This window comes from Rousettus aegyptiacus, unplaced genomic scaffold (genome assembly GCF_014176215.1).
Source record: "Rousettus aegyptiacus isolate mRouAeg1 unplaced genomic scaffold, mRouAeg1.p scaffold_m13_p_10, whole genome shotgun sequence".
Lineage (NCBI taxonomy): Eukaryota > Metazoa > Chordata > Mammalia > Chiroptera > Pteropodidae > Rousettus > Rousettus aegyptiacus.
The window spans coordinates 45,520,432-45,544,550 of record NW_023416285.1 but is presented as its reverse complement, the minus strand read 5'-3'; the positions used below and the strand labels follow the sequence as shown (position 1 = coordinate 45,544,550).

At 34.2% G+C, this 24,119-nt stretch overlaps 1 protein-coding gene across 2 annotated transcripts in view; it reads right to left on the bottom strand.

Moving 5' to 3' along the window:
- PRKG2 (protein kinase cGMP-dependent 2) overlaps window positions 1-24,119 on the bottom strand; it is a 94,270-nt gene that overhangs the window by 59,882 nt on the left and 10,269 nt on the right. For both annotated transcript variants that reach the window (XM_016156263.2, XM_016156264.2), the window contains exons 3-4: window positions 5,466-5,632; window positions 394-507 (exon numbers count right to left, since the gene is read on the bottom strand). In XM_016156263.2, the coding sequence (XP_016011749.2) occupies window positions 394-507; window positions 5,466-5,632 (281 nt within the window). The remainder of the gene's footprint in view (window positions 1-393; window positions 508-5,465; window positions 5,633-24,119) is intronic.

The window sequence follows — 24,119 nt, the reverse complement described above, 5'->3', positions numbered from 1 at the left end:
ACATTTTCATTGGTTTAATTAATTTTTGTGGTTTATAATATGGCCAGAATCTCATAGAGAATGGAAAGCAAACATTCTGGATGAGCCAGTGGTAGACATCTACACAGTAAAAAAGTGAAACAGCAATTAAAGCAAATATTGAAATCATTTAGTTTAAAGCCATGTTCATACTTTATATACAGGTATCCAATGAAAAAAATTCTTTAAAACTTGACTTACTTAGGCAAGTGTTTCAATATAAATCCTTTTATAAGCGTAGCATTTTTATTAATAAGAGTATATAGGTCACAATGGGAGACAAAAAAGACTGAATCAGGATGCAATAGTGACGCTACTAGATTATCTTTAACATTGTATAATAATTTAAAAATACAGCATTTCATCTCCTGTTACCTTTCACAGAGGCGGTCCTTGTACAGTTGTATAAAATGGCTAGTTCCCCAAACGTGGTCCACATAGGGATGGATGATAGCAATTTCTCCCCTTGGAACACCTCTAATCGGCCCTCTATAAAGTAGAATTAAAAAAAAAATGATAATCAAAATCGTCCTGGATTCCATAAATTAAAAAAAAAAAATCAGAAAGTACACAAAGCATACAGTTAAGGTATCTTATGATTCTCATTACAATAATGTGTTGAAGAATGCAGACTAAAACCAGTTCTGCCACTTACTTTTAACTGGTTTGTCCTGAGAGAGTTACCCTCTCTGCTTGAGGTCCCTTGTCAATAATGGGGATAATAATAATATTTACTTTATACATTTGTTGTGCAGTATAAAGAAGTTAATATAGGTAGGGAACTTAAAACAATGGCTAGCACATAGTAAATGCCATTAGGTCTTAACTATTGTTAATATTATCGCTGTTACAAAATTCTTCCTCTGAGCAGCAGACGGCAAGTGTTTTATTTAAAATTCATTCTACTTCATAAAAAATGTAGCACATAAAATGATTTCTCTTGTATAAGAAACACAATAATTACTGTATATCTTGAAAACACAACAAGATACACTGATGGAAGTATAAACCTGTCATAACTGAGAAGTGCCCTAGCCCTGCAGTCAGACTGCCTGGTTCTGACTAGTCAAGGCTGGTGCCTTGGGTAAGTTACTTTACTATACCATAGTAGTTGTCTAACCCCTTGTTCACTGAAATGAACTAGTAAGTGGAAATCACTGAGAAGAGTGCTTGAGAAAGACAATATCAAGGGAATCAGAAGATAAAGCACAAACTGGGAGAAAATATATTTGCAAAAGATACATCTGATACATGACTGTTGTATCAAATATATAAAGAACTCTTAAAACTCTTAAAATGAACAACCCAGCTGAAAAATGGGCCAAAAACCTTAACAGACACTCACCAAAGAAGATATACAGGTGGCAAATAAGCATATGAAAAGTCACTCCATCATATGTTATCAGGGAAATGTAAATTTTAAAAAGATACCACTACATATTGATTAGAATAACCAAAATCCAGAAAACTGACAACTCCAAATGCTGACAAGGATGTGGAGCAAAAGTAACACTCATATATTTTTGGCGAGAATGCAAACTGGTACAGCCCTTTTGGAAGAGAGTTTGGTGGTTTCTTATAAAACTAAACATACTCTTACCACACAATCCAGCAATCGCACTTTTTGATATCTACTCATAAGAACTTATGTGTGGACAAAAACCTACACACAGATTTTTTATGATATTTTAATCATAATTGCCAAAATTTGGAAGCAACCACAATGTCCTCTATTAGATGACTAGATAAATAAACAGTGGTACATCCAGACAATGGAATATTATTCAGTGTCAAAAAAGAAATGAGCTATCAAACCATAAAAAGACATGGAGGAATCTTGAATGCATGTTACTAAATGAAAGAAGCCAATCCGAAAAGGCTACATACTATATGATTCCAACTGTATGACATTGTGGGAAATGGAAAACTATGGTGAAAAAAAGATAAATGCTTGTCAGGGGTAGAGTAAGAGGAGATGAATAAGCAGAGTACAGAGGATTTTTAGGACAATGAAAATGCTCTGTATGATATTATAATGAACAATGCATGTCATTATATATTTGTCTAAACACACAGAATGAAGAATACCAAGAATGAACCCTAAGATAAACTGTGAACTATGGGAGGTTAGGATGCATCAATATATGTCCATCATCGATTTTGATTAATTAAAACAATTTTTAAAAATGTACCACTCTGGTGAGTAATGCTGATAATAGGAGAGACTATAGATGTGTGGGGGTAGGGGATATAAGGGGAATTTCTGTATTTCCTTTTTTTTTTTTTTTTTTTTTTGCTAAAACTAAAATTACTCTTTAAAAAAGTCTTAAAAAAAAAGAATGCTTGACAGTAATCTTTTTTAGGCAAAGGTGGGGGAAGAAGAGGCAGCATTTCAGACAACCTCCTCACGATTTTGTCCCCCTGGAAATTCTATTCTCCTTTCCCATTGAACAAATGCAAATAAAACTTTACCTAACCAAAATCATATGCAAAAAAGACCTATATTCTCAAAAGAAGAGAAATGGTGGAGTTATACTCTTTCTCTTGCAGAAATTTCTTCTCTAAGTATCTCTGGATTATCTTGATCCGTCTGTCCTATCAACAAATCTGAGGCGAGCACCTAGGTCTTACCAGGAATTGATCTTGATACCAGAGAGACAGAGTGGACAAAACAGAAAAGATATTGATTCTGATAGAACTTATATTCTAGTAATAAATAAAGTCTGTTTTAGCTCCAAATCCTACAAATTAGATTTGAAAAAAATTAATAACGTCTCATCACAACTAAATTCTCTTCCATCAAAACTACTTAATGGTACTGTCATGTTGGTTTAATGGGTCTTAAAGCATTTCAAGTTTTTTTCTTTTTCTAATTGGCTATGCCTCATAGGATGAGCGATACTGAAGAAATATATAGAATATCAAACATTTAAGCTAAATATAATTTACTATTTGCTATTCATTCTATATTTTATAAAGTGAGATTTTTAACTAATAAATTAATTTGCTCAATCAAGTATATCAGGCAACTCAGCTCTTAATTCAAACAAGAAATTGTCGCATTTTCATTTCCATGTGTGCTATAGCCATGATTTGAATGGTCGTGTTAATGCTGACTTCTGCTCAAACGCCTCTCTAAGTCTTTCATCAGTTACTGGCAAGGAACAAGATGGGCAGATATGAGTTTCTCATCCTTTTCTAGTAGGTTCCACAAATATTTGTTGACTTAATGGTCTATCTTCTCTTGCTAGAATGTTCTAGTGTTGCTAAAGCAGAAGTGAAATGGCCAAAAGAAAAACTGAAAGAGGCAAAAAATTTCCCTGCATCACCTATCCCCCAAAACTTGAAGGCTGGCTAAATTAAGCCTATAGTTCGCTTCTCGGGTAAAACAATTACTTGGAAATGACTATAATTTTAAGAGTGCCTACAAAGATGTAGATAGGAAATAACAAATCAATAATTATGAAACTGGGTTGTTTAAAAAAATCAAAGTATATAAAAACAATATTTTATTTACTACAATTAGAATAACATGTTTATTAATTCGTTTGGATAGGCAACTTCTTCCCCTCACTTAAGACTCCAAGTAAACAAGAATCATAAAAGCATTGCTTAACAAGTGGCAAGATCATTGAATTAGCATTTGTTCACTGGAATATGCCAAATTCAGACTCTAATTGTAAAACGTGACTTTGCGAAAACTAAACATCATCCATCATATCAATGTTAACTTAAATTGTATTAGTCTGTAATTTTAGTTAATATTCATCTTATACATTTATTCTGGTGTTCTTGTTGTTTAAGAGATATGTCTAAATGTGCTTGTATTATGTTTGTATAAGTTTAACTGAAGCTATAATAAAAGTAATTTTAAAATAAATTTTAAAAAATGCATTGCTTAGCATTATTCACAGTGGCCAGGACATGGAACCAAACGAAGTGTCCTACGATAGATGATTGTCTAAAGGAGCTGTGGTACATGTATACAATGGAATATTACTCATCCATAAGAAGAGATGAAATACTGCCATTTGTGACAACACAGATGGACCTTGAGATAATCATGCTATGCAAAATAAGCCAGACAGAAAAAGTTGAAAATCACATAATATCACTTTTATGTGGGATATAAACCTAAAAGCAACAAATGAACAGTACAAACAGAGACTCATGGGCATGGAATATAGACTAGTGGTTATCAGAAGGTAAGGGGTGGGGGAGCAGGGGGGAGGTAGATGGGGTAAAGGGGGTCAAATATAAGGGGGAGGGGGAGGGTGAAGTACATAAAGGGGATCAAATATATGGTAGCTGAAGGAAACTGGACTTTGAGTGGTAAACACACAATAGAATATACAGATGTCAAATTATAATGTACACCTGAAAACTATATAATTGTATTAACCAATGTTACCCCCAATAAAATAAATAGACAGATAGATGATAGATGATAGAGAGAGAGAGAGAGAGAGAGAGAGAGAGAGAGAGAGAGAGAGAGAGAGAGAGAGAGAGAAAAAGAAAAAAGCATTGCTTAGATTGCCAGGAACTATAATGCAGAATAGAAGGCCACGAGGCATCTCAAGTTACCACTCCATCTGGGTAAGCCAGTTTATCTTTCTTCCTTAAAACTCAAAAAGTTAGGGCAATTCAGAATTTGACAGAGCATTCAATAACCACAAGCCTTATTCAGATAATTTCTTACTTCTATATTTTTTTAAAAAAATATGTTTTCATGTATCACTGTTAGACTTATGCATTTGACATGCATTTGAGAAATAAATCCTTTGCCCATCCAATCATTATAATCTTTTCAGCATGTTCAAGTGCTCATATAGAACAGAAATCATTTGAGTGGTTCTAAAAACACCAATTTTAATTTTAAGGCATTCCATTTGATTTGTCTATTAGTTAAATGTACCTAAATTATCTTTTTATATCATCGGTATTTAACCAAAATATTTTACCAGACCAGAAATATAGTTGTTTTCATTTTTCTGGTACGACCACCTAAAAATGTCAACACAAGCAGCAGTTTTAATGTAAACATCTTTTGGTAGTTGTTGAGTGAGTATAATCTTAAGTCTGATTGCCTAAGTTTACATCCCACCTTTACCACTTAGGACCTGTGCAGCCTTGGCTGAGTTATCTAACCTCTCTGTGACATTGTCCATATTAGCAACATGTAAATAACAGCACTTGCCTAACAAAGTTGATGAGAAGATGAAATGAGATCTTTCTAGTAAGTGCTCACAAGATGCTTTACAAATATAAAGCATTCAGTAAATATCATCATTATGATTAGATCAATATTACTATTTCATGAGCTCAATCTGTTACATTTTTTACAAACAGAACAGAGTGTTTTGAATTTTTATATATGTTTGCAAAAATCATAAGACTATAGGCAAAATATTTATTATATGGTAACTGGAAAAATCTGTGAAACCCACCTGCCAGCACGAAGATGTGGTTTCCTGGTTCTCCTTGCTTAATAATGTAGCTCCCTTGCTGGTAGTTTCTTCCATACATGCATTCTACCATGTCTTTAATCTGCTGAGGATCCAGTCTCTTCAAAAACTGATTTTTATTAAGAGCATCTGTAATGAGCTTCTTCTCACTAGTATAATAGAAAAGAGATGTTAGTTACAATGAATAAAAATCATGTTTTGCTATTTAAATTCACGTCATTTGGAATCTTGATATAACTACCTACATACTTACAATTTTTCCAGCAGGATGATTTTTCTTCTAGCCCCACCAACACTTGACCCTTATAACTACTATATATTACCGGTAAGATCTTTGAAAATACATTTGAATATTTTTCTGATAATCATTATTACATCAAGTTTATTAGCATTCCTAATCGCCATCATCACAAATGTAGCATCTTTCAAGATCTCTAGATGCACTACCAATGGACACATAACTTTTAGACGGAAAGCAAATCTGGTTGGTAAGTAGAAGGTGAGTTTAAGGGACTACAACACAGTTCATTCACTGATGTATGTAGGTATGCATAGCGTTTATAGTGCTAATTATTTTATGTCTTATTTAATCCTTACCACTGATTTATGAGATAATTACTATTCCTAGCTTGAGGATAAGTAGACTAAAAGGTAAGAAAAAATTTATTCCCTCTAGGATTTAAATCTAAGTCTGTGAGTCTGAAGTCTGAGCTGCTTCCATTTCATCCATTGCCTGCTCTGAGCTGGAGAAGTCAGCTTCCTTGGGACTCATTTAATTTGATAAAGGGTTCTGGTGGTGGTCTGGATTTGTCTGAGTTTTGACTCTTAGCATGTCTAGACTAGACAACCTACACTTTCGAGTGCATAGCCTATTCATTTTCCAAATCCGAAGCCCACTTGTTATAATCCTAGAATATTCTACGTTCTTTTAGAAAAGAAGTAGCTCTAAATAATTACTCAATCTTCATTACCATAAATTTCAAATATTTAATTAACATACTTTATATGTAGATATCAGAGAATTAATAAACTGAGAAAATGTCTCCTTGTGGGCTAAGTCAGAATCTTTGTACACTATGTTTGCTCTCACTCAAACTCAGTGTGATTTTAGGTAGGTTTTTTTTTTTCTGTAGTTTTCATTCAAACTCTCCCATCACTAGCTTCACTGTTTGAAAACTTCTGATAATTTTCTACACAGAAAATTCTCAAACACAAGATGAAATTTCATTGAATTAGATATTTCCTTCATGATCACATCCATCAGATCATTGGGCTACCTGAAGAAAACAGAATGGAGTCTTGTACAAATTCCTTCTTCCCCAGTGACTCCATCACCCTCAGGGCCATCCATACTCTTTGAGTGCCTTAAGAGCTTCCTTCCTGCTTCCTCTCATTTATCACCAGATCTTATCAATTCTCTTTATAAAATATCACTGTTATCCTTTTTAGTTTCTATTTTCAAGGATATCACCACAGTCCAAGAAAAAAACTCTTAACCCTGGACACCCTTATCAGGTTCTTTTTGGTATTTTAGTTCCTAGCCTCATTCCGCTATAGTCCATCCTATATCATATTAATCTTGCTAGAAAACTGAGTTCACCCTGGATCTAATTCTTCCTTTTTCCACCAAAACTAACAATTCATTCAACTGATATATACTGAGAAAGTACTTTTGCTAGATGTTCTGAGTGCAAGTAGTAGAACTGTGAATACCAACAAAGCCCCAGCTTTCATGGGCCTTTTATGCCAGTGTACCATTCCAGCAAGTGTTTCCTCAATGCCCACATATCCCAACTTCCCAAAAAGTTCCAAGAAGCACTATTCCTATAAAGGCACAAGTGTGCTGAGTGTAAGCAATTTTGCAAATTCTCAATGTATACTTTAAAGGTTCAAAGAAATCTTGCAGTAAACAAATTTGTTTAAACCAGTGGTTCCCAAACCTCAATGTCTTTAATTTTTTTCTTTTTGGCTTAACTTCTGTTTTCATTCCATGGAAATACAGTTGGTCCTTGAATAACAGGGGTTTGAACTACGTTGGTCCCCTTATATGCAGATTTTTTTTTCAAGCAATACTGTAAGTGTATTTTCTCTTCCTTATGATATTCTCTATCACATTTTCTTTTCTCTAGCTTACTTTACAGTAAGAATACAGTATGTAATACATATATAATATGTGTATTGACTATTTCTGTTATCAGTAAGGCTTCTGGTCAACAGTAGACTATTAGTAATTTGGGGGTAGTCAAACATTATATGCTGATTTTTGACTGTATGGAGGGTCAGCACCCCTAACTCCGTGTTGTTCCAAGATCAACTGTACTGTGAAACCATTTTTCCCATAGGAAAAAAATCAATATCCCACAATCTGGTACTTCCCATTTCCAATCATATGGCTCCACTCTATCCATCTAGTACTTACTCCTTAAAATAAATCCTTTGTTATAGACAGACTGGTTTTCTCAATGTCTCCTATGCCTGCCAGTTTTTACCTTCAGGCTCGCTACATGCTTTCTCCTATAATCTGAGTTTCTTCTCCCTTCAATCAAACCAAAATTTACATGTCTACCAAGAAACCCCTTATGATCTAGTTAATTCTGCTTGGATACTGTAGCTCACACAATCTTTTTATTCTACTCTGAACTCCTAGAGTACTTGTATTCATGTCCATTCAATTTAACAAGTTTATCAAGCATTCACTTAGGACATAAAAATTAATTAAGCATGGCCCACGGCCTCGCAAAAGTTCCCATATCCTTTTAACTTAGTTTAGTGCTAACTATATTGTCATGTTCTACTATTAGAAAAGAGTTATCTTTACGAGTTTTTATCCAAACTAGATTATAAATTCTTGGAGGAGTGGTTTTTATCTTGAATTTCCTGTTAAGAGGCAACATATCGAAGTGATTAAGAGTATGAACAACTCTTCTTACAACTATGATAGACAAGCCATTATAAGTACTCTTCCTGCTTACATAAAACAATCACGAAAGCTAATTATATATATATGATGTATGTGTGTGTATTTGGAAGAATTGGAGACCAATCAGCACAGCAACAACTTGATGAGCCATGATCAACAAAAAAACATGAGCTTGTGATTCACCTCTACATTTCCCTTCAAGGCATTTACTGATTTCTAGGCAGCACTGAACGGACTTTTAGAAGTCTCGAAGGGTTGGGAAGATAAAAGTTAATGTTCAAGATACACTACAGAGGCATCCTGGTAAACACCCATGATTCAGGTATGACATCAAAAGGGCTGCAACCTAGAGTAGCAAAGACTAATCAAAAACAAGTTAACTTTCAAAAAGACTGAATGCAACTGTAAAACAATAAATTCCTATTTTGGTTAAAATAATTTGCCTCTAGCTTAACTGTCTGCCAGAAGCAAAAGTAAATTTTTCTGTAGGATGCCCATAAAATCTACAGTTTTTCTAAATGGAGTATTTTGCATGACATCAAAAATTACCAGAAGAAAAGATCAAATAGCTGAATACCAAGAGAAAAAAAGACAATAGAAACAGACCCTTGGTAGATGAAAATAATGTAGGCATCTGTCACAGACTTTTATGTAACTGCAATTACTATGTTTAAGAAAATCAAGGACAAAATGGAGAAGGTCAGTAGAGAATACAAATCTTTTTAAAAAAATCAAATAGAGATTCCAGAATTGAAACACCCAATATCCAAAGATTGGAGCTCAATAGATGGGCTTAAAAATTTGATAGGACAGCTGAAGAAGATTAGAAACTGAATCTAGACTATATCTAGGTAGAAGATTGGAGACAATCTGGATGAAAAATAAAGAAACAATGACAACAGCAAAACAAAACCTAGGAGCCATACACAATGGAGCAATTGTACATATGTGTAATCTGGCCAATGAAGAAAGGAAAAGCATTGGCCTGAAACAATATATTGAAGTGTCATGTTCAAGAATTTTCTTAAATTAATAAAAATACATCAACTCACAGACAAGTTGTAAGACGATCTCCAAACAGAAAATATACAAAGGAACCCATTCCTAGTCCCATTATAGTAAAATTACTAAAAACCAAACACGAAGAGAAAAATCTATTAAGTAGCTGGAGGAAAGAAACATAATTCCTTCAAATGACCAACAATAGAACTGGTTTACTCTTCAACAAAAATAATGGAGCCAGAGATAGTGGAAAATCTTCAAAGTGAATATATTACCCAGTGAATATATCCTTCAAAAAGAAAAGGCAAATGAATACATTTTTTAAATGTTATTCCACTGGCAACAAACTTACCAGAAAGAAAATTATTTCAGATGGATCTAGCAGATGTTAGAAAAAAGAGCAAGGAGTAAAGTAAACATGTGGGTGACTAAAGAATGCTTATCTTTATAAAAGAGTAACAATATCTTGTAGAGTTTAAATATAAGATTAAAATGTATAAAAAATAATAGCTAAAATTGCAGGAGGTGGGGTGATGGTTCTGAAATGAAGTTAACATAATAAGAGTTCATGTTATAATATAAAGTAACCCCTACAAGATTAGTCAAAGAATGTTTAACTACAAAGCTAACAGAAGAGAAAATGAAATAACAATAAATCAATAATTAATCTAAGAAAATGGCAAGAAAGTAGAGAAAAAGAAACCAAAAAAAGTGGAACAAATAAGAAACAAATAGTAAGATGTTAGAAACCCAAATACTTTCTATTTACATTAAAGATAAATGTACTAAATACCCCAAATAAAAAATCAGGTTGTCAGACAAATAAAAATAAATACATGAATAATTAATAAGGAAATGACAAATGTGTGTTGCTTATAAGAGGTATGCTTTAAAGATCATGATATAGAAAGGCTCACAGTAGAAAGGTAGGAAAAGATATACTTATAAACACTATAAAGAAAAATTCCCTTTTATTTAAATAGACTTAATGAAAAACACATTTGTAGAAATAAAGAGGAATATTTAATATTGATATCATCGGGAAGATAATATTCTAAATGTCTACGTACCTAATTAGGTAGTATCAAATGGACCAAAAAATGACAAAAATTAAAAGAGAAATAGATGAATTTGCAATCATTTTGGGAGATTTCAATACATCTAAGTAATTCATAGAATAAGCTAACAAAAATTAGTTAAAAAATAGACAATCTAAATTTTAAACTAATCTAAAATTTAACTAACCTAAAAATTAGTTAAAAATAGATCTAAATAGATCTTGATTATCAAACTTTTCTTAATCTCTTGACCTAATTGATATTTTAAAAGATTGTATTCAGAAAATTCAGAATAAACATTATTTTCAAGTGTACATGGAACCTTCATGAAAATTGACCATATGGTGGACCATAAAGCAATTGTCAACAGATTTCACAGTACTGAAAAATACAGAGTATATTCTCTGAATACATAGTATTAAACCAGAAATCAATAACAAAAATAACCAGAAAACCATTAAATGTTTGAGAATTGAGCCATACACTTCTAAATATCCCATTGATCAAAGATTAGTTCATTAAGGCAGTGAGATAATATTTTGAAATAAATGACAAAAATAGGACATATCAAAACTTCTTGGATGTAGTTAAATCAATGCTAAGAGGGAAACTTAGAGTATTAAATAGATACAAAGGAAGAAAGATCGAAAACAAATGACATAATATCAAGCTCAAAAAGCTAGACAAAGAAAAGCAATTGAGCTCAAATAAAGGGAAGTAACAAAATTTAAGTAGAAAATAATAACAGAAGAAAAAAGTATCATGAAGAGAATCAACAGAGCCCAAAATAGTTTATTTGAAAAGACTAATAGAACTGATAAATTCAGAGCATGAAAGGGAGGGAGGAAGAGAGGTCTAGAGAGAGAATAATTGCCAATTTGGGAAATAAAAAAAGAGACATCATTATAGACATTACAGATATAAAAAAATGAGTGGATAGTATAATAAATATTTTGAAAATTTAGATTAAATTAAAATTTCTAGAAAAACATAGCATACCACATCTGATATAAGAAGAAATAGAACATCTGCTTAGTAATAAAGAAATTAAATAAAAACTATCACATAAAGAAAATTCTAGATCCAGGTGACATTACTGTTAAGTTTTCCAGACACTAAAGAAAAATTGTTATTAATCTTATGTAATCTTTGTCAGAAAATAGGAAAGGAGAATTTCTTTTTCAATTTATTTTATAGTGTCAGAACAGCCTGATAATAAAAATCTATGTTACAACAACAAAAAAACAAAGGCTAATATTCCTAATGAAGATATGTGCAAGAGTCAATAACAGAACATACAAACAAGTATGTAAAACTATTCTAAATCAGACTGAAAAATAATTAATGTAATTAGCACATGAAAAGAATAAAAGAGAAAAAATAGCAAAATCTTATTAGATGAAGAAAAAATTAATAAAATTAAACAACTGTATGTAAGTTTTAAAGTAAAAAAAAAAAAAACCTTAGCAAATTAGGAATAGATGCAAATGTCCTCAATCTGTTAAAAGATACATATAAAACAAAACCAGAAAGTATGATACCACATGTGAAATACTGAAAGCTCTCCTCCAGATATCAGAAATGGGAGACTGCAATTCAACCCTGAATCAGCTGTCTGAGCAAATTGAGTTAGGTGAGGAAAAAAGAAATGAACAAACTAAAAAAACTAAAGATGTAAACATAGGAAAAGAAGAAATAAAACTGCTATTCTTTCTAAAAGACATGGTTGTATAAGTGACAAATTCAAGAGCATGTATAACTATCAAAATTAATCAATGATTTAAATAATCTCACTGGATATAAGGTCAGTAAGCAAGTTCAATTGTGTTTCTATATCTCAGCATCAAACAATTAAAAATAAAATGTTAGAGATAGCACCATTTTAAAAAGATCAAAAACATCAACTACGTAGGATTGTATCTAATAAAAATATATAAAATTTCTACACAGAAAAGTATAAACTATTAAGAGAAATGAAAAAAAAAATCTAAATAAATGAAAGCATGTACCACGGCCATGGATGAGAAGACTAAATTTTTTTAATCATGTCAGTTTACTCAAATTAATCAGTTTCAATGAAATCACAATAAACATTTTAAAAAATTAATAATAAAAATTGACACATTGATTCTAAAATTCTTACAGACATAAGAGTGCCCAAGAATAATCATCACAATGTTGAAGAATACTAACAACATTGGAAGACTTAAAGTAGCTGATATCAAGAATTATTATTAATCAAAATAAGATAATACACTCTTAGCACAAGGATGGACAAAAAGGCCTTGGGAACTGAATAGAAAGTTCAGAAACCCACCTAAACATGCATAAATATGAGGAAAAAGCAAACATCAGTAGAAAATACATACTTTAAAAAGTGCTCACCATTGTTAATTGGCAAGGAAAAGCAAACCAAAACCACAAAGAGATACCACAACATACCACCAGAATGGCAAAAGTGAGAAAGACTGACAACGCTGATTGTGAAGATGTAGAGTAACTTAATACTCACACATTGCTGGTGAAAGTATATATTTGTTCAACCATTTTGGAAAACTATTTGGCAATTTATATTAAAAGTGAATTTAGGTAAAATGTACTTATCTGGCAACTCTACTAGCTATATGCCCGTCATAAATCATAATAATATACCAAAAGACATGTGCAAAAATGTTCATGGAAGCTTTATTCATAATTCCTAAACACCAAAATCAACCAAATGTTCATAAATGGTAAAGTGATAAACTGTGGTACAGGCATACTACATAACAATGATAATTAATGAACCACTGCTATGTATAATAACATAAGTGAATCTCACTATATATTCAAAGAAAGCCAGACTCCATAGAATGCATACTCTATAATTCCATTAAAATAAAGTTCAAAAATAGGCAAAAAGTAATCTATGTTGACACTAGTGCAGACAGTGGCTACCTCTAAGGTTGGGGTTGGCAGGGGGCAGGAAAGGCTTCTGAGATGTTGGTAACCCTCTATTTCCTGATCTGTTTGGTGATTACATGGGTGTGCTTACTCTATGGTTTGTGTACTTCACAAAAAAATTCATTTAAAAAAATGAAATATATGTATGGCTTTGGAGTCAGAAAAACCTAAGTTAAAATCCCAGCTCTGCTATACTTCTAGCTGTATGACCTTGGTCAAGTCACTTAGCCTCTCTGAATCTCAGATTTCTCCTCTATGAATAGAGCACAGTAATCATACCTACCTCATAAGGATATCATGCACATTAACTAAGATAAGGTACCGGTAAATACTGAATAAATGGCAGTAACAATAAGAGTTGATGATGGTAGTACTGGTATTTTTTGTGAAGAGCGTGATGAGAAAAGTTCTGGAAACCATGAGGAAACAAAGAAGCACTATCAATTAAGGCCCTCTGCTCAGTTCAAAGTTCCTCCAATAGGGCTGAATCTCACATTTATGCCCATTAGTAGCATCATCAGTAATACTTTTGTAATCCTTTTAAACCCCTAATTTACATTATCAACATTCTTTGAAGCAATAAATTCTTTTCCTCTAAATTGCTTCAGGAAGTTGAATTTGTTAAAGTCCATTGTCAGTTCTTGCTTTGCTGGGCCCTCAATCTTCCCTCTCTGGTCCTGAGTATTTAAAGCCTTGTGCTCTCACTGTTAGTTTTTGTTGGGTCATAGCATGTGTCTTTCTACCTTCTTTGCATAAGGCTTAACGCAAAGCAGGAGCCAGCACCTCCTATCTATCAGGGATTTACTGTGAGCACAGAGGCCCAGGCAACTTTACTTGTGTGGCATTTCACAGCGTAATTATATATACCCATAGAAATCATATTGTAGAGCATTTTTGTAAAGGACACATATCTGGAGCTGAAACACCAGGGTTTGATTCCTAATTCTGCCACTTAGAAACTGTGGAACCCTGGGCAAGTCACTTAATCTTGAGTTTTCTCAGCTGTAAAATGACAAACACAGTCCATGGGTCACAGAATTTCTATAAGAATTAGATTAGTTAACAACATAAAGCATTAAGAATAGCGACTGGCACGTAAAATATGTTACATAAGGGGCAGCTATTCCTATTACAGATAAGCAAGTTCCAGCAGCTTAAAAACCTTCAAGTGAGAAGAGCCCTCAAAACTCCAAACTTGACACCTGCTTTTATTTAAGGAGGTTCCTTCACAATGCTCTTACAACTCCTGATGATCCAGCCCCACTGGCTGTCCAATGTTCTCATGCTCAGGGGACCACAGGCCCACTGAACCGCTTGCAGATCCCCAAATGTGCCAGGCCACTTTGTCTCCCTGCCCTCCATTCCTCCTTTGAAACCTAGCTCAAGGTCATCTCTTCTCTGGAGATTTCCCTGATCCCATTAAACAAAATACGCTCCCTCCTCCCTTTGTACACCTATCTCTTGGAATATTAGTCACACAAGACTGCAATAAATTTTTATTTACCCAAAGAGACTGTGATCTTCAAGGATATGACTATGCTTTCTTCATCCTATTATCTAAAATCTAGAATTGTACGTGGCACTCAATAGAAACTCAATAAAATTAATGCTAAGGGGCATGCAAATACTTCCTTCTAGTTTAAAAATCATGGATACAGATAAAAGAATAGAGGTTGAAACGACAGTCACCTAGGAAACAAGGCACAGATACTAAGCAGGATAAGCATCTATTTCCTTCTCCCCAAAATGTTTTAAGTGATAAACCAACAAGAAAAAAAAAAATCCTAATAAATGCACGTTTATAATTTGAGAAACTAGCATGAGAAAGAGAACGTCATTCCCTGGGTAAACAGAAAATAAGCATGACATTCTCTTGTCAACTCTGTTACCCTATTGCTCATGTAATTAAGTACGGTTGTAGTTTAATCATGTTTACTGTTACTTCATGCCTACAACAAACATTTCTCTCTCCCTTTCTTAAATGCGTGCAGATAATCCTACTCCCATGAGCATCAAAGAACAGAGTTTAATAATGAAATGTTGAAAACAACCAAAAATTAGAAGGAAGTCAATCTGACGAACTCGAGGATATGCACAATCATCATTCTGCTGCATGGTAATTAGGTAGAAATGGTAAATAGTTTCCTTAAATGTCTGTAAGGAGTACTGCTCTTAGATCATCAAACTGAATATTTTTGGATTCAACTGCAAGGAAGCCTGTTCCTATAAGAAAATGATTCTCAATCGTTGCTACACATTATAATCGTCAAGGGAGTTTTTATAAATCCTGATGCCCAGGGCCCTCACCTGAAACCAGTTTAATCAGACTCCCTGGGGGCTGGACCAGACCATCAGTATTTTTTAATACTCATCAGGTGACTACAGTGTGCACTTAAGGTTAAGAATTACATCTGTAAACAAGAAATGCAAAGGACTCTTAAATTGTCCTTTCCTTCTGTATCCCCCCATCACTGCGAGCATACCTCTATTGAAGATTCATCAAGCAATCAATTACTTAATCAAGTAATTAATAATAATTGATTAATTAAAAATCATTTGTTCATCACAAGACTTTGCTATGTCTTATTCTACTTTGCAAGATAACTAATAAACACAGAAAAAAGAAAGTTATCACTCTCCTCTCCCTCCTCCCAGCATCCTGGATGGAACCTGAAACATAGCCTGGACTTAGCAGCATGCTTTCCAGTCAGCCCCAGGACTCTGGACTTTTATATTATTTGTGGTAAAATATACATAACATAAACTATACCATTTTAATCATTTTTAAGTACACAGTTCAGTGGCATTCAGTATATTCCCATCATTTTGCAACTATTGCCACTATCCATCTCTGAACTTTTTTCATCTCCCCAAACTAAACTCTGTACTTTCAATCTACTTTATGTCTCTATAAATTTGACTGCTCTAGGTACCTCCTGTAAGTGGAAAAATACAATATTTGTCTTTTTGAGTCTGACTTATTTTACTGAGCATGTCTTCAATGTTCCTTCATGTTGTAACACAGAAAAGGAAGGAATTTCCCTCCTTTTAGAAGCTGCATAATATCTCATGGAATGTGTATATTGCACTGTGTTCATCCATTCATCCACAGATGGACTTTTGGGTTGTTTCCACCTCTTGGCTATTGCGAATAATGCTTCTATAAACATGCACGTTTAAGACTCTGGTCTTTTATGTATGGCTTTACATATACAGCATGGTCAAGATTCTTAGCCAAGAATCTCACACATGAGAAGCAAAAGGGCATCGCATACAGAATTCTAAGATGGTCCCATTATTATCTCTATCTTTCTGGTGTCATGCTTTTGTATCATCCCCTCCCCATGAGTGGGGATGGAATCTGTGACTTGCTCCTCACAAACAGATTATTGCAATGGTGATGGGAACATCTCCCAGTGTATGTTATGTATGACTTCATCTTAGCCAACTATAAAGAGATTCTCCAGCTGGCCTTGAAGAAGTAAGCTGCCATATTGTGAGAGGCCCTGTAAGAGGAACATACAGTAGAGAACTCTCAGCAGCCTTTAGGAACTGAAAGTAGTCTCAGCTGATAGTCAACAAGAATAATGGGAAACAATCCTACAACCACAAGCAACTGACTACTGCTAACAATCACGTTAATTTAGAGCATCTCTTCTACTAGAAAGCTCTAGAAAGGAACAAAACCAGTTAACAACTTGACTGCAGCCTTGTGAAACCTTGAGCAGGTGACCTAAATACCCATGCCTTTGCTCTGAACCCACAGAAATTCTGAGATAATAAAGATGTATTGTTTTAAGATGCTAATTTGTAGTAATTTATTATGCAGCAATAGAAAATTAATATACCTGGGTTTTTCTGGGTTTCTATTTCTAAGAAATTTCAAGTAGTATCCTGTTCTGCTTATTTTTTACCTCCAATTTTCTCATCTTACCTGAAGAGAAGGAAATGGAAGCTACAGATCTTTCTTTCCTTCACATTTGCCAGAGCTTGATTTATAAGCCCCTGAAAGACTATCAAAACTGACGCCTGAAATTTACCAATTAAAATTAATTTGACAGGACAAATACTCCTAGAAGGATTAAAAGGAAATTGGGAGTTCCTGATCACTCATACTTTAGTATGAATTATATATGAGATACTCTCTGGTCATTCCTAGCTGTAGATCTCCAAAAAACTGTCAAACAAGATTGCACTGAAAAGTCTACAACTAATACACTTCTAAGTGGTGTCGAAATAAAGGAGAGGAGACAAATTATTTTAAAATGAGGCTTTAAAGAAAGGAAATAGTTTTTGTCAAAGGCTAAATACAATAAATATATATTTTACATAGAAGATATTTCCAGAGTCTAAAAACTAAAAAGCCTTGTTTCTGGCTTCAGATCTTTTCCCCTTCTTGAAAATTTTATTGAGGGTTAAACCTTAGAAAAAGTCAGGCAACAGGAGCTGAGCTTCTCAGGCTTCCAGAAAGTAAAGGGAGGCTCCCCTAGAAACTGACTTCACCACTTATTAGGAGGCAAAGGTCAGTGGCAATGCTTCCCTCTGACTGGACAGGTAGGGAGGAAAAGGCCACTGTCTTCTCAACTACGCAAATTCTACTGCACTCTTTCCTGGGGGTCTAGCAAAAAAAAAAAAAAAAAAAAAAAAAAATGGCAGTGTCCAGAATGACATGAAATGTTTGTGAGCACTTGAACTTAAACTGTGGACTATTCAAAAACAGTAAGTCCTCGAGTCCTGACTATTCTCCAAGGTCTAATTAAACATTTTTCCTAACACCTAGCAACCGATAGACTAGAAGATTTGAGGCTAACATGAAAGGAGCAAAGGGCAGCGAAAAGCTAAGCAGAAGATAATTTGAGAGGTTGAAAGAGGGCCAACGTAGAAATACAGAGTGAGGAGATCCAAGAGGTCTTTGGTCCCTAGAAGAAAAGAAGAAAAGGAAGGGGCAGGAAGTGAGATGGGCCAGGAGCCAGGATGCAGAAAGTCTGCCAAAACTTATTTATGTTTGCCAAGATTAAGGCAGCTGCCACTTAATTCCAGGCAGGCTGTTCAACTTCTCCATGCTCTCTATTGTTCCTTTTTTTTTTTTTTTTTTTTTTGAAGTTCAACAGCACTGCCCACTCAATCCACCTCCCACCTCCCAACTCCAAGGGTAGCCATTCACATTGTAGGCTGTACCACCTGCAAATGTTGTGCATGCTGTAGCAGAGAGCACACTTTGACATTGGGCCCACTCATATTGGAAACCTGGTTTAAGAAACTACCAACAGCATGACCTTGAGCAAGCTGTTGGATGACTAAGCTTTCATTTCACCTTTGGCATGACAGAAAAGCAATACTCTCCTCATTAGACAAGTTTCCAGCCTCCATGAGGTAATATACAGAAAAAACAAACAAACAAACAAACATGTAGCTGTTAACGGATAACTTGGTTTTCTCACCCCATCCCTGAGTAGCTAGTTCTGATCTGGATGTCTCCATGCACATCGCTGCCATAAAATATAACTTTGTGTTTTCAAACATTCTGACAACTTTCACCAGACACATCACCCAGCTGCCTTCACCCACAGCTTCTATCAGATCACCACACAACTGAACTTTTCTTCCTTCGTTTATGTGTCTTATTTTTTGCTTTTCTGAAGAGCCAAGTTAAGGCACTAGCATTCATAAGCATATATACAAATTTTTTAACTGTCCAACTGATAATTAGGAGTATATATACACTCTTTAAAAGCTTTACTAATCTATGTAAAATTTAGACTTAGAACCTCTCAGACAACCATATCTAAGTCATCGTTTCATGGAAAGAAAAAAAATGTTTCTTTCTTTCTTGCCCCAAGCAAAATTTTTCTCCACTGCAAACTGACACCAGGGCAGTACTTTCCGAAAGCATAATTTTCAGGGAGAAATAACAATAGAAGGAGTTGTATGTAATCGTACCAAAAAAAAAAAAAACATTATAAAAGTATCTATTTCTAATTACATATTTAATTTTTTACAAGGGATCCCAAATAAGATGTGAAGAGTCCTCTAATTTTCATCTTGGAAAAGTCATATATAGGAGTTGTTAGAACAGATGTTAGATAACAGATTTTCTGGCTTTGAATCCTGATTCCAATAATAAAAATATCAAAATATAAAAGTGTAACCTTAGGGAAGTTATTTAATTCTGCCTGCTTCAGTTTTTCATATATAAATAAGGCCAATAATATCTATCTTGTACATTTATTGTGAGGGTAAAATGACCTAATATTTGTATTCAGAGTGATGCCTGGCACAGAATTAGTGACATATAAATGTTATTATTGCTATTATTATTATTATTATATTATTCCAGAAACACTTATGTTTAATAAAGGAGCCACATTTTCTATAATGCACATTCAAATGCTCAGCACTAATTTAGAAAGGAAGCACAAAATATACAAATATACTCTTCCTCACTCCTTTTTCATGTCTTATTTAAACAGATGACTCATTAGCATTTTCCACTTTTACCTATTCTGCTCTTGGGGTGGGAATGACAAATGAAACTAATTGCCTTTCCTAAAACTAGAGTCAACATTCTGAAGTCAGATGGCAAGTCTTTGTTTTATCTTTCTGTTCTCAGAAGAACAATAGTTTCAAATAATAGTTCAAGTATTCTTAGTGAAAGCAGAGACCAGCAACTTGCCAGATGTCTCTGATTAATTTGCCTATGTTCCACCAGACATTCAGCATAATCTCGTAATTTTGCTCTGCCAGTGCTGAAGTTTGATAAACAATGTCTACAGAAACAGAAAATTTAATTTCAGTAAAAGCTCTGACCTCTGGATATGTGGTTGTCTTGGTGTTCGAGGCAGAGCCGGACATGAACAGAAATGCTATCTGAGTTCTTTCTCCCCCTCCGTTGCTACTGATACTCAGTTCTCAGCCTTGAGAAGCACTGTGTCCATGTGGGAACTCACTTGTGGCCCTCCATATACATCACAGTCTGTGCCATCAGGTGGCTCAAACCTATTCTCTGTGTCCTTTTTACACATGCCTGAGCTGTGAGGATCCAGTGCTTGGTGAAACCTTGATGCCATGGTAAGATCTGCTCAACTCTGCGTGGAAGAAGCCAGGAAGCACCATCATTCTCTCTACTAGTCAAGATGCATGTCAAAATAAAGCAAACTGGTGCCCAAAGTGGTCTGATTGAGGCCTCTGATCTTTGTGGGAGGTTCTAGGAACACTGGGATGTTAGAAGGAAAAGAACTGCTTTTAAAGTCAAGAATCTTACATTCTAATCTTAGCTCTGCCACTTATTGTGGCATGTTCTGCTTCTCCCCCGGACCTGTTTCCTCACTTCTCCAGTAAGTGGGGCAGCGGGAAACAACTTCTAAGGTTCTTCTAGCTCTAAAGCCTTCTGATGTTCACCATAATAAATACAAATCCAAGATCAGAGTATTTGATATACTGCTGTGCTCTGACTCATCATGATTTTTGATACTTTGGTAAGGCCAAGTACCCATAATAGAAATGGGACGTGTGCCCACATAGTTGTGTGCTTCTGAAGATTGAACATAGTCAGTAGGCACCCAGCCAAGCCAAAAAGGCTATCGTATACAGTAAGTTTAATGCAGCTTAAGTGTGATTCCACATTGTGCCCATCTCAATCTGACATGCATATTCTCATTTTGTTTGGCTTTGTCCTAAACTAAAACCAAACATAAGTCTTATTTTATCTATGAAGTTTTTCCAGACTTCACTAGGTCATAATTCCTATCTCAGCAGATAGAAGTTTCAGTCAAAAACCTATAATGTAAAACTGTAATACCCAATATAGTAGCCATTAGACACATGTAGCTATTTAACTTTAAAATTAATTAAAATTAAAAATTCAGTGGCCCTTGCCATATTTTCAGGGCTCAATAGCCACATTTTGCTATGGATTCCATAGTGGACAATACAGATCATAGAACATTTCCATCATTACAAGAAAGTTCTATTGGATAGCACTGAGTTATTCTAGAAGCTGATTTTAAAAAGCCCCTTTGAATTTTGCAAGAGACAACTTTCAAGAGTTGCCCAAAGCCAGTAGAGCATATAAATTGCTCCACATAAAACAAGGAGATGTAGCTATGAGTACAGTTTGAGCTACCCCTTCGGGCCCTACGAGTACACTTGATGGGTCCAGAACAACAAAGCTGGCATGAGCAGGCTGCCTGGCAGTTGAGGAGGTTCTCCTGCCGTTTACAACACATTTGAGCACAGGGGCCTCAGCAAACTCGCACACTACTGTGGAATGGGTTTTAGAGTTTCTGGGGAATTACTGAATCTGAATCCTCACATTTCAAATCTATCATTACCCCTAATGTTATTCTCTGGTTTCTGTCAGTACTTTGCATCTCCTAATGTTTTTGATTGTCGGAAGGCTGAAAGTCTCCCCTCAACTCTTAAGTGTTTATTGGAGACATTCGTTTTGACGAAAAGACTGAAAAGTCTTTCTGGCTTTCTAATCCAGTGTGAAGGAGGGACTTTATTCAAAATGTAATTGACACAAATTAATAGAAACAAATTAATCATAAATTCAGCCAGGAAACTTTATAACAGTTCAACATATAAATCATGAGAACCTAAGAAATGGAAGGAACCTTTTTGATTAGTATCTTAAATATTCTGATAAGAACTGCTTGGAAAAGTAGCCTAACTAATGGATACTGACATCATCCTTTCATCAGTGAAAGATGTTTCCATCTTTTTTAATGCTCTAACTTCTAGAAGATTGTTTCTTACAAAATTTTTGATAGACTGTATCAAAGATATATAAAAATATCCAACATGTACTTATGGCTTTTCTCTAAAACTGGAACTATTTAAAAATGAAAAATGAATTATAATATTGAGCACTTTAAAAAACTGGAAAACTTAAAATTTCTGAATTGATGATGTTAGTTATCTGTTTCATCAGTTATTCCAGAGGTAAGAAGAAAGATATTTTGCAAGGGCAATTGCAATGAAAATTGAGGTGCAAACATCTACAAGGGAAAATGAGACACAAACAAGTCAACGAAAAAAGGATGGTTCCCACATTCTAATTAATTTTCAATCTAGAACCACAAGGCTCTATAAAAGATATAAGAAATATTTGAGATGAATTATCTAGTTTGGTTTCTTCGGTACTTAATCATTAAGGAATCAGCCTGTTTCTTCTTTATGACCTCAACACAGACTTATACCCATTTGGCTTGCCTTCGTGATGAGGGGAATCATTGCTAATCCTCACTCGAGAGCTATAATGTCTTTCCTCTCCTGTGTCCCACTCACTACAGAGAGGTGGTTTGGCCCAGAAATTGACTGTACACAAACCGATTTTCTTTGCCTGGTTATAATAGAACTAATAAAGAAATACAAAGAAATATGCTTATCTTGGATTGTTCGGTTACTCAACACCAAGAGAATGGTGTTTTATTTCAAGATGGACATAAGAATTTGGAACAAAATAATTGAACCTACTCTTTGTTCAAGAGGAGAAATCTTGTAGAATATGTAGGGAGAGGGTCAAAGAAGATGAATTGCTATTAAATCCTCTCATATTTCTCTTAGATATACAAGCTCATTGCTATCTGAAAGACTCTTTGTGGGTAAATAATACATTTTCCTTATTTATAGATATACAGTAATATAATGCATAACATATGATATTGCTATGTGGGCACATATCTCTGATATATCAGAAAAGAACACTGGATGATGTTACATTTTTGAAAAACAAGCATAATTTTATAACATAATTTTTGAATTTGCGTCATTAAAAAAATAATTATTACTTTTGCAAAGGGACTAAATAAGACCATTCTGAACCAACAAATAATAAAACTCTTGGTTTAAAAACACTCTTCTGAATTATAATATCAATCAGACTTCTTTCAGCCACAGAGTATTATGGTTAATAATCCAGCATGACTTGTTTCACTAACAAATCATTTACTACATGTCAAGTATTATCAATATATTGATGAATGAAACCTCTTTTTATATCTATTGTCAAAATTAGTTATTTATTTGTTTGGCCAGTGTTTCATCATGATTTATATTACTTGTGTCAGTGAGTAAATGAAAATTTGTTTTAATTTCAGAAATCTTATATTTTGCAAGAGAGATATAGGCTCAGCCTGGATGTTATCAAGGCAAAAGATTTAATTTCAACTAACAAATATTTACTCATTTAAAAATAATGCAGAAAGGTGAGACTCTAACTCATGATGTTTTGCTTCAATCTTTTCTGGTTTAGAAATTCAAACGTCAGCCAGAAAAGAAATATATAAACACACACACACACACACACACACACACACACACACACACACACGAGACTGCTGTGGTAAATACTTACTTGTCCTTTTAAAAATTCTTATTTTTAAAATTAATCCTGGATTTTAATTGTTACCATTGCTTAAAATGTTCTTTCCATCTAGCCTATGCTCCTTTTTCTACTTTGGATCTCAGTTAAAAGTCACCCCCTCAACCAGGCCACAATGACAATCCCAAATCTGTTGCCTCTTTGTTCTTCTCCCCCCCCACTCCAATCCCAGATACCACTATCCTGTTGGTTTTCATCATATCGTTTATCCCAATTAATAATTACACAATGTTTACTTGTTTCTGTGTATACTTTCTCTCCCTGACAAAGGCTCTGTGTCTATTTATTCACTGATAAACACTTAGCATCTAACAGTGGCTGGGAGAAGT